The sequence below is a fragment of the Ambystoma mexicanum genome, chromosome 5q (genome assembly GCF_040938575.1).
Source record: "Ambystoma mexicanum isolate Mex_15411 chromosome 5q, UKY_AmexF1_1, whole genome shotgun sequence".
Taxonomy (NCBI): domain Eukaryota; kingdom Metazoa; phylum Chordata; class Amphibia; order Caudata; family Ambystomatidae; genus Ambystoma; species Ambystoma mexicanum.
Window position 1 is genome coordinate 177,947,591 of NC_090933.1, and position 19,216 is coordinate 177,966,806.

Genomic DNA, 19,216 nt, shown 5'->3' on the forward strand with positions numbered 1-19,216 from the left:
CCATTTCTGTGGTGAGCTTTGGCAACATCAAAAAGACAAGTGTAATCTTTATCATGCTTGGCCTATAAAAGAGTACCGAAAAACATAAGGATGAGTTGTGCAAGTGGTTTGATATACTTCTGCCTGATTGAAACCAATGGGTGGCACTAGGTGTAAGCATGTTGAAATCTTGACTTTCATCGTTTGTGGATCTGAAGGGCTCGATACCCACTATTTGTGTTTAATTGGTCCTAAAATGAAAATGCACTACTTTATGTGGGCAGCAGGAGAGAAGGATCAAGCCCAGAAATTGACATCCCATCTTAAATTAGGGACCAGATTTGAAAGATCAGACTTCTGATGAAAAAATCATAACAGAATTCATAATCCTCAATCAAGGGGGAACATAGGGACCACAGTTCTCCAATATATTTAGGGGTGATCCCTATTCAAGATGAAGTAAAACCCCAGGGATTTCTTGCTAGATTTATTTATTGAACCCATGTTGTGATTTAGGAGTGAATTTGGGCTTTTTTTTTTTTTTTATTATTTTAACATGATAAACAATGGCATATACATTTCCATCCCACCCACCCCAAACAGGCCAGCACAAGTAACATAATATTCATGGCAGCATCTACCAATGAAAAAATATATACCGGGAGACATACAGTTACAGAGGAGTAGTGAATGAATATACCTTTTTTCTGAATGAATGCCATGTCTAGCAGTCCTACAAGGGGCTTCATATTTCTACAATCTATATCGTGGGTTTAGTAAGAACATCACTCAGCTTGTGTATCAACTTGCTGGGAAGCGGCCAGGTCATTTGAATCGACAGACATGTATCACCTAAAGGAGATCCAGTAATCTAGTGGTCTGCTACATATTGGACACTGCATTTCGGCGAGATCCTGGAATAAAATGCTGCTTCTTTTGCGAGCCATTGTTGACCATCCGCTTCGTCGCTTGCTGAAAACATTGCTCTTTTAGGTACGCTGTATCCATTGCTGATCCTCCTTGCCTTTAGCGCCAAGATGCGCTCGGGCGATCGTGCGCTATATAAATATATGTAACATAACAAATTGGTAGTGTAGCCTTATATGGCGTATCCCGCCTTTCACACATGCTCATGTAGTTCAACCATTCCAGAAAGGTCGGGGCTGTTTCCCCCAGTTCTTGGCAATAACCATGCTAGCAACCACTGAAGTCATACCTAGTAGCTTCCTCTCAAAGTTGGACCCGTCCTCTATCAGTACTAGCAACCATAATGCAGGCGAGCATTGCCATGGCGAGTATAACATACTAGACATTGCAGATATTATATCTACCCAGGATGGACGGATTATTGGACAGGTCCAGACAATATGAAGAAAATCTGCCATGTCCTGGGAGCATCTGCTGCAGCTGGCAGACCCATCAGGGAAGAATCAATGTCATTTTACTGGTATGCTTGATGGAGAAACTTATAGTGAATCACAGGTAGGTGAGTATTTAAGGATATATTGTGTATTGTATGCAGATTACCTTCCAGTCAATGTCAGATATGGCTGTACCTAGCGCTGATTCCCACCGGGCCTTAAAGTTACCAAACTGAGGAAATCTCTGTGTTCTGATACACTAATATATAGTGGAGAACATTCTCTTCATGGTATGGACGTAGTGCTGTATTGCAACAAAGGGGAAGTAACCAGGACCAGATGTCATGCCTGCGCCATGGGTGCACACATTGGCGACCATTATGGATTAATTGCTATTCATTTATCTACAGAAAACTCTTGGAACAACCCCTATTCACATTTTGGACCTTATTTCCCATTTGCAAGACTTTGGTGCTTTTTTATTTTACCCAACTAAATACACTTACCACAATGCACTTTGCTATAACTATCTATCTCTGGCCATTTCTATTTGTCATCATCGGAACTACAATCCCCAGAAGTCCTAGGGATCAGCGCTGCTTCCACCATCTTAGGAACAGAGGGAGGAGGCAGATTGTATTCAGGTGTGCTGATCTAGGTGCGGCCAATAAGCCTGCCTCTGTGCTGGGCAGGGCGGTATAAAAGCTGCTGCCTGCAGGGGCTCAGTCTCTTGCATTAAGAGTCCTTCCAGCTCCTTTTTGCTTCGAGCTATGAATCTTTGTATGCTGTTTCTCCTTACTCCTGCTTTTGATCCAGTGCCCTTCCGGGCTCTCTGCATTGCAGCCGATCACGCTCTGCTGCTTTCTACCCTCCGCCTTTGCCCTTCTGGGCTCCTGCCTTGCAGCCGATCACGCTCCGCTCCCTTCTACCTACAGCCTTTGTCCGCTGGGCTTCCAGCCTACTTCAGTCCTCTGCAGCCTTCTACAATCATCAGCCCTGCTCCTCTGGGCTCACTCCTTGCTACCCGGCCCTTCTGGCTCCTTGCCGCGCAGCCTGCTTCACTCCGCTGTCAACAGCCCTTGTCCTCTGGGCTTCCTGCCTTGCAGCTGATCACGCTCCGCTGCTTTCTATCTACAGCCTTTGTCCGCTGGGCTTCCAGCCTAACAGCCCACTTCAGTCCGCTGCAGCCTTCTACAGTCAGCGGCCCTGCTCCTCTGGGCTCACTCCTTGCTGCCTGGCCCTTCTGGGATCCTTGCCGTGAAGCCTGCTTCACTCCGCTGCCCTAAGCACTTTCCCTATGGGCTCCCTTCCTTACAGCCCTGCTCCTTTGGGCTTCTCTTTGCTGTCCTACTCCTCTGAGCTCTCTACCTTGTACCCTACAGTCCTCTGCAATCCACAACCGTTTACCTGCATTTATTACTTTCAGTTATTGCAGTCCCCCTGTTTCATGACTGCTGCTCCATTGCTTCTTTCCTTGTTTTCAACCCTCTGTTCTTTATCCCTAGCCAATTCTGTTATACTGCTTTCCCTTCATTTCCTTCTGCTTGTTTGCTCATCGACTTCATTTTTCCTGGATTTGTCTGTTATTGTCTTCTCTTGTGTCGTTTGTAGACCCCTTTGTACAGAGCTTGTCTGTTGGTTTCCGGCAGGCAACCTCTGCCCCTTCCCTTGTCTCGTTTCTGCGTTACAGACACCCATAGCTGTTGTTCCCAGCCATGAGCAAACAGCGTGGGCCTCTGTTATGGCAATCTGTGCAGAAGGCTGGAGTTTTTCCTAAGGTCCGTGGAACACTCTTTCCCATTTCTGCATACACCCCAAGAGGGATTCCCCTGCTACACTTCTACTTTCTGCTGTGTGTGTACTTATCTGTCCACCTTACTTCTGCACAACCACCCATACCCTATTTGGGTGCCCTGTGCCACTCTTAGAGTGCCATCCGTGATACCAGATGGTATTTGTTTGTTTGTTTTTATTACTTGTATTGCGCACCAGACCCAAGGGTAACTGGGCGCATTTTTAAGACAATTTACAGCTTAGTTACAGGCAAACACAGGCAAAAAGCAACAAGAAATATACAAAGAATATACACGTATTTACAGTTCTACTTAGGCAGGCGGTGACTGCTAGTTACTAGGTGTGTGCCAAGTGCAGAAGTGGAGAAAGATGTAGGATAAAACCAGGCAGAATAGTGGTCTATTATTTGTCTGCGTCTTTAATCCATCTTGTAAGGTTGTGTCGGAATGTAAAGTATGGTGATTTGTCCGCAAGGTGGGTGGTAGGGAGTTCCAGAGTTGAGCTGCTTTAACTTGGAAGCTACAACCACCGACTCTGGATAATTTAAATCTAGGTATAGAAATGTTGTTGGCATTGGTGGATCTGGTGAGTCTTGTAGGTTTAGTTCTTATGAGTCTCTCAGAAAGGTAGCATGGTGCGGCATTGTTTAGGCATTTGTAAACAAGAGTGGCCACTTTTAGCTGGATTTTCTCACGAGTAGAAAGCCAGTTGTTGGCCTTTCTGAATTCAGTAATGTGGGTTCTCCTGGGGATGCCTAATGCTGCTCTAAGCGCATTGTTCTGTAAGATTGGAATTCTTTTGATAACTTCCATGTTGGCCCCAATATAGAGCGAGTTGCAGTAGTCCAGCTTTGACAACACGAGCGCTCTTGCAAGTGTGATGCAACTACTATTGGAGAGGAAGGGTTTACCTGCTCTTATCAATTTGCAGGTGTAAGCGGTGGCAGAAGCCATCACGTTCACCTGCTTGTTGAGGGAGAGGGTAGAGTCCAAGTAAAAGCCTAGAGTTTTTACTGCGTGAGCGGTTGTGATTTGGTTATTATCTATGTTAAAGGAGAAATAGTTAGGGCCCAGTTTTTTAAGGGTAGCGGGTGTGCCAAGGATGATGATTTCAGTTTTGTCATCATTCAGGCATAGTCCATCCATGCCTGGATGATGAGATGCACCCTGTTCACCAAGGCCAAATCCTTATCATAATCACCAGTAAGTGGTAGGAGAATCTGAGTATCATCTGCGTAGTTAGAGTTAGAGTTAGTGTAGGTGATACCAAGAAGGTCCAGATCATCGAAAAGGGGCTTCGTGAAGATGTTGTAGAGTGTGGGGGGAAACGCAGGATCCCTGAGGCACGCCGCATGTAATGGGGATGGAATCTGCTGCCGCAGTGGTGGAGAAGACTCATGGTCCTATTATTGAGGAAGGATTGGATCCAATTTGTGGCTTCTTCGGAGAAGTGTGCAGCCAGGTCCAAATGCCTACAAGGACCTTGTGGTCAACAAGGTCGAATGCAGCTGATCGGTCCAAAAGGAGGAGTAGGGCTGGTTTCCCTTGATCCCTTAGCTCGTCAATTTGTGCTTTTAGATCTAAAAGGGCTGTTTCGGTCCCGTGCTGGGGACGGAAGCCAGACTGCCGTGCTCCTAGCAGGTTGTTAGTTTCAAGGGGTTTCTGAATTTGAGAATAAGCCACTTTATCAATAATTTTTAGGAGGAATGGCACGGTGGTGATTGGGCGGTAATTCGTGGGTATGGCTGGGTCTAGTGTCTGTTTTTTAAGCAGTGGGAGAACCCAGGATTCTTTTAAATTGCTAGGTATAGGTCATGTTGAAAATGAGGCGTTAATAAGTTTTGAGATAAAGGGAGACAGGTCTCTGGCTGCGTCCTTTATCAGTTGGGCTGGACATTGGTCCCCCTGGCAGTTTGATTTTTTCAGTCTCAATAATAGACACTTTGGAGAACTTAAAGCGAGGAGTGTCATTGTTGCCTTTAGGGGTGGTGATGGACGTTTTGGGCTTAGTATCCAAGCTGAGTGAGGATTTTTTCTTGGCAATTTTGGATTGGAGAGTTGACACTTTGTTAGCTAGGGCTAGCTGAATATTGGTGCACCAGAGTTGGTCTTTGACACAGTTGTCTGGCACTGGGATGGACAATTCAATTTCCTTTAGGATGATAAAGAGTTCCTTCATACTAGAGTTAGCTTGGGCTATTCTAGTGTAATAGGTTTCTCGTTTTGCCGACAGTATTAACTTTTTGTAAAGGGTAGATATATCCCTCAGAGTGCTTTTATTTTCTTCCGACGGTTCTAGTTTCCATGCGACCTCAGATTGTCTTTTTTTGGTGCACAGCATTTTCAGGTGGGGGGTGTACCAGGAGTTGAGGTGGGCTTTAGGTTTTCTTTGTCTCATTTTCAGTGGAGCAATTGAGTCCAGTGCAGAAGACATGATTTTGTTATACTCATTCACTAAAGTTTCGGGGTCCAGGTTGTCTGGTAGTGAATTAAGTGTAGGGAGGATGAGAGGGAGTATGTTGTCTGGGGTGATGTTTCTCTTATTCCTTGTCGGGATGGACGGAGCTGGCTGGGCTAAGATAGGGGTGGGTCTGTCCATATTTAGAGCAAATGTTATAAGGTGGTGATCTGTCCAAATTTGGGTAATGCTGCCATTTGAATTTAAATACCTCCCTTAGTCGGAAATACAAAAACAGTCACTGTGTTCATCTCCCACCTGACATTTCAGGGCCTCCCAGGATATCAACCCACTGACTACTAGGAGATCCCCCAATGAGTGAATTCCAAGCCTTTCAAAATGGGAACACAATATCCTTTCATGGGTGATAGGAATGCCACGAACCCCGTACATAGCAAAATCAGGAGACTAGAGAGTATCCCCACCAATAATGCCCGTCACTCATTTCCATGCCTTACAGGTGAGTTCCCGAGGCTGTAACTCCTCACGTCCTTCCCCAGTTGGGGCCCCCCTCAATAGCCCTTTTAGATTATCTGGTAAGGCGATCGTTTTTTCTAATGCAACATACGGGAGCTCCAAGGAGGGCGACCACCACCACACCAGTTGAGCAGCAAGAAAATACGTGTATAGATCCGGGTATTCCAGGCCACCCTCTATCGTAGGGTAGCATCAGGATATCGTATGACAGACCATCAATTTCCGTATGCGAGACCAGATGCTGAAAGGAGGCCAGGTTGGAGCGTTAGTAAATAGATATAGCAACTTTGGGAGGATAACCATCTTGGCCAGGGATAACCGAGCCACCTACGACAGTGGTAAAAGAACCCAGGCCTCGACCCTATGTTTCAAGATCTCGAGCGCATTTGAATAGTTTTCCCTATATAGGTCAGCTGGGGAGGTTGTGACCTGCATACCTTAATATCTCATACCATGGGGGCACCATCTAAATTCAGTTCCTATATAATCCCGTTGCAACGCAGGTGTCAACGGTAGCACCTCCAATTTAGCCCAGGTGATCTTCAGCTCAGATAGACCCCCAAAGCGACAAATCGATTGGACCACTAACGATAAGTTCTCTCTGGGATGTTTTACGTATAACATATCATCAGTGTATAGCGAGACAATTGAGACATGGGAATGGATATGTACTCCCTGATGGGTATGATATTCCCCAAGATAGCAAGCCAGGTGTTTGATAGAAAGGGCAATGAGGATAGGTGAAAAGGGGCACCCCTGTCTTGTACTCCAGGTCAGGGTGATGCATTCAGACAGTATAGGGTTTGTGTATATCGCAGCCCTTGGTGCAGTGTATAATAGACAGACCCATCAACGGTAGGTGAGTCCGATATCCAAGCGCCTAAGGACTTCAAAAAGCAAGGGCCACTTTACAGAGTCGAAGGCCTTTTCTACATCTAGAGCGGCTACGACTATGGGAATTGTGGGGTTGACGTTATGCATTAATGTGAATAATCGTCTCAAGTTATTCTGTGTTGATCTGCCTGGAATGAATCCGGCTTGGTCTGGGAGAACCAATTCAAGCATATGAGGGAGGAGACTGTCAGCTAATATTTTGGTCAGGATTATGTTGTCAGTGTTAAAGACAGGGGTCTTTAGGAAGAGCACTTTAGAGGGCCTTTATTAGGTTTCAATAGTATCGTCACAAGGGCCGTTCTTGTAGACTCTGGTAAAACACCAAATGTCATGGTAGTCTCATACATACCACAGAGGTGTGGTCAACATACAACAAGGTCAACATACTCTCTGTATATCTCCACTGTGATCCCATCCAAACTAGGGGCTTTACTGTTGGGAAGAGAAAGGATCATTTTATGTATTTCCTCCTCCGTGGGAGGTACATTTACCTCCCCACCCTGAGCTGGGTCGAGCCACCCCAGAGCGATCTGATCCAGGTATTGGGGAATGGAGTCACGTCCTACCTGAGACTACGATGTGTATTGCAGCTCATAATACTTCAGAAATAATTCGCTGATCTCCTTAGGATGCCTGATGGTCGTCCGACCTGGGCCTTCAATTTCAAGAATATTCTCCAAGTGCTGCGTCTGTCTAATTGCCAGTTCAAAGTACGACTGGGGTGGTCACCCTTGCTGTATGAGATAGCCAGGATGGGGTCCCCAAGGAAATGCTCTTCCCTGTAGATATAAAGGCGCATCTCTTCGCTCTTCTCTCTCAGGCTACGACATATCGTGGGTGCGTCACAGGTGCCTTGTTGTATCTCCAACTCCCTAACTTCTCTCTCCAGTCTGGCTATGGACCTACGGAGTGCCTTCAGGACTCCCCCCCCTCCCTTGATATACAACATCCTCTGACATACACCTTGAAGGTCTCACACACCACTCTACTGTCATTGACAGAGCCAACATTCGTTTGGAAGAAGGTTTGGATATCCTCAGGAATGTTCTCAAGGAAGATTGGGTCTTCCAATGCCTGGGCTCTAAAGCACTATCGCAGTTGACTAGGGGGGTGTGGAGGGCGGGTAATTGGATCCAAACCGGGGAGTGATCCGATAGCTTTGACTGGAGGATCATGTCTTTGCCTATTCTATGCACCAACTCAGAAGATACCATGACATAGTCTATCCTAGAGATGCTCCAATGAACACCGGAATAATAGGCTATAGGGTGTACCACCCGCCATACATCGTGGAAACCATGATATTCGGCTAGGTCTAGCCATTTCAAAGGCACCCTAGGTAGAAAGGACGGGCTTGTCTTGCATCTGTCCATGGTTAGTGACAATGCTACATTAAAATTACCAGCCCACACAATCTCATAACTTTGAAACTTATGTAGCTAATTAGCGCACCCTTGGAAGAACTCAGGGCAATCAATGTTTGGAGCATATATATTTATAATGAGGATCCATAGCCCAGAAACCTCCCCCGCAACAAGCAAGAAAAGCCCTTCTGCATGACCAGCTTGTTCATGAAGTTTAAATTCTAAAGAGCGATTTATGTAAGTGGCAACTCCACGTGAGTGGGAAGTAAAGGAGGAGCAATATCGGTGTCTCCTCCATCCTGACATACTAGGTAGCTTACTTTCCCATGCTATATGCGTCTCTAGTAGGCACATAATATTTATGTCATAATTCATGGCATAATTAGCGATCAGACAGACTTTTTTCTGGTTCTTAAATCCCTGTATGTTCCATGTCAGTAGCAAAATATTTTCCCCAGTTACATTAACAGGTGTTGGCATGCTGCGTTAAGAGAATGGTAGCTGCATTTGGCTCCATGCACAAGGCAAACAGAGCTAGTATGTGTCCAGCCAATAGTATGCAAGATGCTACAAGCGGATTACATGCGGTCGTAAACTCTAATGCTGGCCCTAAACACCCCCCACACCCCCTCACCGCCACCGAACAACTGCAACCCTCCCACCCCATCCCCACCCTTAATCAACTAATAAAATACCATACAACAAAAATAACAAAACAACCAGTCGCCACACTCACAGGGACGGCAGGAATAAGGAGCCATTGGTGGCCGCCCCGCTCTTATGGCGGGGCTCTCTTAGAAGAGTAATGTGGTTCTTCTCAAGTGCCCATAGCCAGATTCAGAGGGAGCTTGCCGTCAAGCAATATTGACTGTCCTATCAGGTGACGAACAATGAGTGTTTCCCATGACGTAAGCAGCCAGATATCCTCAAGGTAAACGCTGAGGTGAGCTCCGCGTCTCAGGCAATCCTTGTGCACATCGTTTCCGGTGCTTCAGGGGATGTGAAACATATAGTCTTGACCTTGTGCACCACTCTGAGTTTGGCTGGATACATCGAATAGGAGATCTCCTTTCTCCTCAGTATATTTTTTGCCACCTAAAAAGTCTTCCTTTGTTCTTGGACCTGGGGGCTGAAGTCTGGAAACCGATGGATCAACGTCGCACCCCAGCGTACCTCTCCCTTCTCCCTCGCCGGTCTAAGCAGCACATATCTGTCACGATAATTGAAGATGCAAGCAATAATGGGACGTTACGCAGTACCAGGGGGTGGTCTAGCGGTGAACGAGCGGTACGTGTGCTCCACCAGAAACATTTGATAGTGCAGGTTAGGTAGAGTCTCCAGAAGGAGTTTCCACTACAAATGTTTCCATGTTGGCGATTAGGGTGGACTTTGGGGCGCATAGAATGCTTATATTATTTTCTCTCAATCTTCCCTCCAGATCGTCATTTTTATCAGCAATTTTCTTCACTGACTGCTAGAGGAGGTTGACCTCACGTTGTAGAACAGCAACCTTATCTCCTCTCTCCCCTATCCTCTGTTCAGCATCAGTCATGCACCCACAAAGTTTGTCAATTTGCACAGCTGAAATGTCAACCTTACTTGTGAGCGTTGATTTTCATTCCCAGATTATCTGTGCTACTCTTGAGGGCGAGCAATGTCTGATTGAGCATTGTAACATCCACCGAGGATGGATCAGAGGTGGTGGGATAGGAAGATTGCGCCGTTTCATGTCTGCAAATTGGTCCATCTTGGCCTGCTTCTAAGTATTCACCATGGTGTCAGTCATTATCATAAATCAGGGCAGTGTGGACTTTTCGTGAAGCACAGGTAAATGACTAATATACCTTATAGTGGTTCGGGCCTACCGTGTTTGCTGTCTTCATCTCCGAAAGTAGCAGGCATAATCCGGGTATATCTCGCCTTGTACAATGTGCCAGCAAAAATGTTACGTAGCCTGGTGAGGGCACTGAGTCCGACTAAAACGTTTTTGTTACGGGCCTCACTATCCCCCAACAGTGGGACCGATGTGTCCCCTCCTCACCATCACATGGACCAGCACTGGTAGAGTTTGCCAACGTGCAGCAGTATTGGTGGAAGCGGCGAGGGATTGCAGTGATCTCCCCCCTGTGATGTATAGTTGAGGCCCAACTACCTAGGCAGCACCGCACAAACCACCCGCGTGTTCAGCGCAGTAGATCATCTTTAAATATGAGGGCAACAGTGCAGGCAGTGAATAGGGCTAACGTGTCTCACCCGCTAGTCCCCGAGGAACTGTCATCCAGGTGACCAGGACACAGCCATCGCTTTTGGATCCAGTTCCTGGAGGTGAACCAGTGGGGGAGGATCACCTGGATGAGGGGCATTCGAGGAGAGGAAGTGAGACCCCGGAAGGTGAGGCACGGTATCCCCTTCCCAATAACCCCTCTTGCCCATCCTACCAGGTAGGATACCTAGGAATTCAACCCCGCCCCCTTTTTCTTCACAAATTCTTTCTCACTGACAATTCACCGTGAGCAACAATGGACTAACACCAGACGCGTATACCTGACATATTCCAACACCATGGACAAGCAAGGTCAGGCAATTACGGATTATTACACACACCTGACTTCCATCACGGTTCCACACACAGATAAAAGGCAGACCACGAAAGCACACTCTGAGCGAGGCAAACCGCACGAGGAAACAGCAGTTCCAAGATGGCAGTTTAGTACAAGGAGAAAGACGGCGAGACCAGAGGGAGTCGCAAGGAGGGAAGTACTGTGACCTCTAAAGACTGTTACTTTCATGAGCCTTGGAAAGTAAGAAACCGAAGACCAGATCTAAGGCTGATCAAACCTGCAAATTATTTATTTCGGAGGTACGCGGGGCTCTCCCGCGGCGAGAACCCAGTCGGGGAGGTCCTTGGTCCGTGGTACTGTCCTTGGCTCTTGCAACAAAGCAGCGTCAGAGAAGACAGCACAGCCGGTGAGTCGGAGAGACTGATACCAACCCAGCTTGTGTTTTGAATCAAAGTTACAAGCGGCAACATTGTACAAAGAGAACAGTGTGAAAGGTGTTCGCAAAGAGCGAAGCAGAGATCATTTGAACTTTGCAATTGAACTTTGGGAAGCGAGCAAAAGATACCATACACAGTTGTCCGGCGCCATGTGGGTGCTCATTCGAAAGTCTGTTGGGTATCCAACTGATGCTGCGTGTGAGTAAAAAGGAATGAGATCGAAGTGGTCATGCAGCGGGTCGAGCTAAATCCTGTGCATATTCGAAAGTCTTCGATAGTTTAAAGTGCATCTCAATTGTTCCAAGCCTGGCTGAGGGAGACTAATCGAGTGAAAGAGAGGGGTCTGAGCCCGGATGAGGGGGTTTCAGGGTGAACCGCGAGTCACGTGAGAAAGTTATCTGAACACATTTGGATAGGGATCTGAGCTCGAATGAGTGGGATCCAACGTTGAACTTTCGTTGTGTAAAGAAACCTCTGCCCGGCTGAGGGGGATCCAGGGTGAACACCCAGAATTGAATACTTAGAAGAGGAAAAGAACATTTTTGTGTTGTTTTGTGTCACAGGCCCTCTGAGTCAAGAGACTTGCGAGAAGCAAAGAGACTTGAACCCAGAAGGTCTTGAACTGTGTACATGGAACTGTATCCTCCTGCTCTAGAAGCCAGAGTGTGTGCTTTGCTCGAGTGAACAGCCTTGGCCCATGCTGAAAACGTGGGGAAGGGAGGTCAAGGCAGGTCGTCAAACACTAACTTTCCCCCACATTATTTGTACATTAGTAGTAAGGTTTGGCAATAGTTTGTTTTAGTATAGGCCTTTTTTATTTGACAAGACTCCAGTAGTACTGCATTATTAATATTAATATTTGATGGTCGTAGCTTGCTCACATTTGTAGATTTAGGTTTAAATAGGCGTTTATTGCACCTTTGTTAAAGTTCAATAAGCACCCTTAAACTGTGGTCACTTGTGTCTGTCTTACTATTGTCACCAAGCGTTCCTTACAGCCCCCACCGCACGACTCTTCACCACCACATGTGTTCAGTTCAAGGGGCCAGGTGCCAAAGGTAATATGCGGGCCGATGTTACTGTCAATCTTGTGGTGGGGAAGCAGCTGACGGTCAGATCGCTTCCTCACAGCCACCTTCCAAAGCGGTGCAATCCTGCTGCTTTCCTCACCTGGTACGCCTCCAGTCCCTGCCGCGCAACACCCCTCTGAACACTGCGCCACAGCGGCCAGCACCGGGACTGTGGAGGATGACGTTAACGCTGTCACAGGCAAGCTGGAGGGACACCAGCGCCCTCTGGGGCAGACAGCATGCCGGGGCCGGCATCACTGTTCAGCCGCAGATGTAGAGTCTCCTCCCGACAATGGGGACCGGGATCGCTCGGCTCACTAGGCGCACCACGAGATGATGGCAGGCACCGGAGAGCTCTTCACTGCGTGGATGTCACTGCCTCTACCAGGCCGCATCCCAAGGCCTCGCTGTCTCGCTCACTCCTCCGGCCCAGCAAAGCAGCCAACAGGTCCAAACATGGCAGCTATGTATATACAGCAGCTCCAGCTGCAAATATTACACGGATGCACCAGTAAAACCAGGATATCTGAATGGATGTCGAGCCCTCTCAGGCCCCGGCATCTTGAGATCACGCAAAAGCACCCCGACTTTGGGCTATTTTCAATCATGCACCAATGTAAACCTTTATCAACAGTAAAATAAGGGTATTTATTACAAGGCTCTGTGTAATGTTGCTAACCTTTCATATAGAGCTGGTAACTTAAAATCAGACACCAACCTTGCATGTGAAAACCATAGCAAGCTTATATGTGCAGTTTACATTTCCTTTGCGTAAGAATTACCTCCCTGACTTCTGTGCCGTAAACATGTAACAGTATATATCTGGTTACACAATGTACCAATGCTTTGACTTGACTTGCTCTTATCATTTAACTTTTCCATCAGAGGTGACCTGGGGTGAGGGGGGGGGGTCTACAAAGCGACTATACTTGTTGACCATCTACAGTTGGCCTGTCAAAGGTAATATAGTTCTACCTACAACAAAAGTAATCTTTCATAGACCTATAGCACGCAAGGCAACCATTTTGGTGGAAAAATGGTAAAAACTCACATTAATTACCCCCTGGATCCTCTTTGTGACCCGCTAATTCAAAATCTTTAACTAATATTTCTGAAACCTTTTTTAGAGGCAGAGCAGGTTGTGAAATGGTTGCATGCTTATTCATTCATATTGTACTCCCAAACAATTTCACACAATTAAATGAGCTATAAAACACATCAATTTCTACTATGCTGGAATACAAAAATAAAAAATGTTACAAACGAAAAGTAGAACATGCTTTACTTACGTATTGTATGAACCCATAGTGCTTCTTTGAAGAAGCTGGTGATAATGGAGAGAAGCCATGACAAATGCTATCCCCGATCCACTCTGACAAATTGAAAATGAAACAATGAGTAATCTATTTTTCTACCATACTGTACATTTTGATTCTTTATTGTTAATATGTGAAAATGACATTTTTTCAGACTTGACATTTGTCACATGGCATAAACATTTTGTATGGTTAAATATTAAATATCTTTGCACCTGAAACATAATGCTTAACTCTTCCCTTCGTGTATATTTTGGTGTCATAATGGTGGCAGCTATCTTTACTTTGTAATACAATGTCAATTCAATGTAGTGTTATGTAAATATTACATGAAAATGTAAATCAATCATTTTTGCTTTAGATCCAGTACAGTCTGGAACTGGTCTGTACACAATTCCAAACATTTTACAGTGGACTGAGGAAGAATTAACAAAAACACACACAAACCATGTCACCGGTTCACAAAATGTTTAAGTTGTCACAATGGGCTTGGAATGAACTCATTAAGCGATCTTTTGTTTCTTTTTCAAGACTTTTCAAAGAGAAGTAACAGATAGGTTACAAAAAGAGTGTCTCATTGTTTCCCCATCTATCCCCAATCCCATTCCATCCCCTTCTTCAAGGCTGATCAACAAATAAAATGTCTTTTCCAAACACTCTGGTTCAAACATTAGCAACATTAAAAATACCATTTAACGAGAGAAATTCATCTGATTAGCTGGGCGCTGTTCAGCAGCCCGCAAAATGGCTGTTCTTCACTGAGCTCCACAGCACCCAGGTTCAGAAACGCTTCCATAGACCAGAAAACGGGATGTACAGCGAGTGCAGAGCTAATTGGGCAGTGTCTGGGAGACCGGACCGCACCCTGACCAACTTGGGGACCGAGAGCCCCACTACAACACTGTGTGTGGTGCGAGACGAGAGGCGGTCTACGCCCCTCACCCCGGGCTGGAGCTGATGGCGCTGAGGTGACAGCGCACCGCAGTTGGAATGGAGGCGGAGCGGGACATGGCAGCATGGAGAGCGGCCAGAGGGCTGTCGCGTGGCGGATTCTGTCCCACTGCCACACAGACTCGCAGAACCTCTGCCGCGGTACAGAAAGGGGCTGGGCAGGAACGAGCCATGGCATAGTCTGCTGTCCCTGCTACCCCCGCCTGGCCTGAATACCACCCGCTGTGCGCACAGATCCCTTGCCTTCGCACAGCAGCGTCTGGCAAGCAACACCAACGGCCACAGTGAGTCTGACCAGTGCAACATCAGAGGGCACGCCGTGTCCTTGATCCGTTCCACGAGAGGAAAGCTAGTAGCGGGGAACTCCCTAACAAAAGGAATCTGTCCCTCACACTTAAGAAGGTAATGTATGGCAATTAAAACATAACAGAAGTAACAGTTATGTTCCATATAAACCTCGTAACTGATTCTCCTTGTAACCTTGGTTTTCCCTTCCTCAGATTCAAACAGGATTTTAAATCAACAGTTCAAAATAGGAAAGTTCTGTCTTGCATCAAAAGTTCTAATGAAGTTCTTCTTGCTCCAAACTCTGATTTAGACTTTGACCAACAGTTCAAAATATGCAACAAGTCTTTGTCTCTCCACTTGAAGCAGACAGTTCCACACAACATTTTGAAAATAACAATACTTCCACAGTTCATCTATCAACAGAAATGTTTTTGGCAGTATCATGCCACAACAGTTCACAAAAAAACTTGCATTAGCAATAAGGATTCAGGCTACTTCCACCACAATTCACCATATATTTTGGTGGTCTTGGCACTTCTTCACAGTCTTTAACCACAATAAAGTACTTTAATGACTTCTACCTGGTCCACTCACCTGCCAGGTCTACCACTACAAGGTCCCTGCCCTGGTTGTTGGGACTCGTCCCAATACAGGGTCCTTATGGCAGCGATGGAGGCAAAGACATCCGTACAGAGTCTTTACCAACTCAAGATGATGCTTGATTAATTGTACAATTGACTCTCCTAGAAACGTTATAGCCTTCACACAAGATGATCGCCTCCGTCCATCACCATGGCAACAGTACACGCTGCAACAGCTTACTTAGGAGAGCCGGGATGTAAACTTGTTGCGTTGCTTCGCCCCGCTAGGCTTGTTGCTTCGATTTGCCCTGTGCCTTGTTCTTGTTTGGGTCTCGGCTCTCCCACCACCCTGCCCATTCGTACCACCTCTGGGTACCTAGTTTTGCTGGGTCAGGCTCCTTCCTTCTCGCAGCCTTCACTTTACTCGAGTCCCAGCTCCTCCAGTGCCTGCCTTTCCTGAATCCTTGTGCCCGGCTCTACTGGGTCAGGCTTCTCCCTTCTCGCAGCCTGTCATGTTTCCTCCTTCTATGTCTGGGTTCTGTTTGGGATTTCACTTCTTTCTCGATAGCCCTTTCTCCAGTCCTTTCCCGTTGCTGTACTTGGACTGTACTTCTCTTTTCTGTATTCGCATTTAGGTTATCTTTTCTTTCCTCTCATTCTCTTCCTTCTCTGGATTCTCCATTCCGTCATTTTTCTTGGAATTAGGAATTTCTGCCTTCTTCCATCCTCAATACCATACATCAGGGACTGTCTTCTACATCTCTGGACTCAAAGACCTCACCAAAGAAGCAGGACTTGATGAACTGAATATCAGAGTTTTCTTGCCACAGTGGTTTTCCCCTATTTCTGGGCTTGGCCTGGTGACTATACTCCTCCTAGATTTCTCGTTTGGAGGGGAGTGTTTACCAAGGCTTTGTCCTAAATCATCTTCCAGTGTAACTACGATTCGCCAATGTTAGACCTGGTCAGTCTGTATTATCACACTGGTATACTCGCCTGCCAGGACCAAGGAAAACTACTAACACTACTACAGGTACGTCTGTGGTAAAGTTTACTTCAAACAATTTAGCAAAGTCTTTTGACTTTCCACAACATCAGTTTTAACAACTTCTGGGAAGGCAAGAAACACATTGGTGCCGTTTGTTCCTCACTTGTGATTGCCACATGCAATGCAGGTTATGCTCCTCTCTTCCGGGAATATGTTCCATCAGTAATGCAGCTCTCCATCCACTCTTGTTTTCCCACTCTTATATTAACCAAGTGCTGATAATGGATTTTTCTGACAGTTGCTCTTCTCAAGCTTAGTGTGTAGAATGCAATGGGATTCTCCCCCTAACCCCAGGAACCTGGTCTGGGACCCTTCTCATATGGCCAGGGAAAGGCAGGTGCTCTCTGATCCCGATACTGGGGGTGGTGTAATGCGAGAGGATCACATGGGGGGCGGGAGGAGGGGAATCAGACCAGGAAGACTCGGAGGAACCCCCTTTTAACTTTCCTGTAACCATACTACCCTTTTTATGGCCTTTTGCCCTAAAGAATTAGAGAAATCGGGTTTTTCCAAAATAAACGCCAAGTCCCAGAATTCCGAGGATTTGTAAAGAAGAGGGCTGACGAAGCATACAGGAGTCCTAGTCAGGCAGGCAAGCCTAATGGCTCTTGGCTAGGTCAGGTAATTAGGCATAAGGGCATGAACCTGAAACCAATCAGCCCACCTGAGGGACATAAAAAGCTGCAGCAAGTAAGAGCAGCAGAAAGAAACTGGGACAAGAAGCAGAAGAAGCAGAGCATGAAGCTTGCAGTTCACAAGGAAGTGGGACCACAGAGGGGACGCCGGAGCAGAGGAAGGGCAGATTTTACCTGCAGGCTCTGAGTTGGTCGTGGGCTCACAAACGCAGTTTGGCTGTGACAGCACTGGAAGGGACTGGAAGCAACAGGCAGTCTTTGCAGATGCGCCTCATTGCTGTGAATGCAGAGCTGAAGTCGTGCATCCTCCCAAGGCCCATGTGCAGAAGCAAGCCGAGGTTCTCCCTTGATGAAGCGGGATCGGAGAGACCCATGCAGCAGAGGGGTTTAGAGCCCAAGAGTTCCAGTAAAAGTAGCAGTAGAAGAAATCAAGCCGGGAAGCAGCAGCAGCCCACAGCCATTGTAATTGGGAGTCAGAAAAGGAAGCTCTGTAGTCCGGAACAGAAATAACTTGCTGGTAACTGAAGCCATCTTAAATTGCTCTTGCTTATACATCTAAGCGGGTAGAAGTTACCCAAAGGAGTGGGAAGTCTTTCTGAGGAGGGAAATATAATACGCGCTTATATAAAAAGCTCGCTTGCAGTGAAAGCCTTGCTTTTCCCCAACACCAGAATTACCTTGTTGCTGAGCAGTTGTGTGGCTCCTGTTAACACAGAGAACGTTGCTGGTAGCTTAAGTGAAGTAGAATTGACTTTACCAAAGAGCATCAAGCAGCGTTTAACGAGAGAGCATGTGAGACAAATGTTTCCACGATACCTTGGAAGCTGAAAGCGGACCAAAAGGTGGAAACGTGTCTCCCTAAGAAGTGGAAGTTTATGAGTGAAACAAAATTGTGTGCGTTTAATTTTGTTTTCAGTAAGAAGTCCACATCTTACAACATATTAAAGACTAAAGCAGAAGTCAAACAGGTGGTTGAAGCTGAAGCCAGAACAAGTATTACCCAAGCCCATACAGTGACAATATCATCCAAAGCTGGAAGAGGGGCACAACCGCTTTGGGGTAAGCATTGGAGGAAAAAAGTATATGAAGCTGGGGAACTTGTTAAAATAAGCTGTTTTTAAATCTGCATGGCTGATATTATTTGAAAGGAGAATTGGTCTAAAAGCTAGAAGCAGATTTTATGGTAGCTCCAAGACAGGCAGATTGGGTCTGCCCTTTCTAGCCATACAAGAGAGCAGAGTGCCTTGCCAGCCTGTAGAGGTAGAAAAGGTCTTGTTGAAGTTGCCTAATGTTGAAGTTGCAGCTGTAGCAGAAAACCTACCTAAAACAGAACTCGTATCAGCAGTAGAACTGAGGTCGTCAATATTCTTGTCAGATATGTACTAGCTGGAAGAAGTAAGCCTGCTCTCACAGTTGTAAAGTAGAAGGGAGTTGCTGAAGAGATAGCAAACCTTAAGTAGAAGCATCCTGACAAACTGTACAAAAGACGCTGCAGATGTTGCTGCAAGTAGAAGTGATACATTTGTCTTCAACTTTACCTGTTCTTTTCTGGAAGGAAGTCATCCAGGGAACCTCCATTGTTTGTATTTTCTTTGTGGAATTGTAAAGGAGGATCATGTCTTCAAGCAAAGACGAGGCTTTTGCCAGTGGATTTTTATTTGTATGAAGTTTTGCTTCTTTGGAACAGTTTCAAGACTTTAGTTACGACTTTCTGTTCCTTGGAGGAAAGTTACTTTGGGACAATTCTGGGGGAGTAGGATCTGCTTTGGATCACTAGAAGTCATCCTAGACACTGGGTGTTTGGTAACCTTTTAGTTATGTGGTTTTCATGTTGCTTTGAATGTTTGAGGGTTAGTTTTGTGAATGCTAGGAGGTTTTCCCATAGATCTTAGAATAGGTAGGGAATCCCCTGGTAGAGTAGGTTTAGTTAGGGTTTCTTTTATAATTGTGTATGATAAAATTGCAAATCCTGAGAAAACTAAACACAGTCTTGAGTCTCACGT

The 19,216-nt window shown here is 46.1% G+C and overlaps 1 protein-coding gene across 2 annotated transcripts in view; it reads right to left on the bottom strand.

Moving 5' to 3' along the window:
- FBXO15 (F-box protein 15) overlaps positions 1-19,216 on the bottom strand; it is a 758,839-nt gene that overhangs the window by 211,474 nt on the left and 528,149 nt on the right. For both annotated transcript variants that reach the window (XM_069620708.1, XM_069620709.1), the window contains one exon: positions 13,684-13,766. In XM_069620708.1, the coding sequence (XP_069476809.1) occupies positions 13,684-13,766 (83 nt within the window). The remainder of the gene's footprint in view (positions 1-13,683; positions 13,767-19,216) is intronic.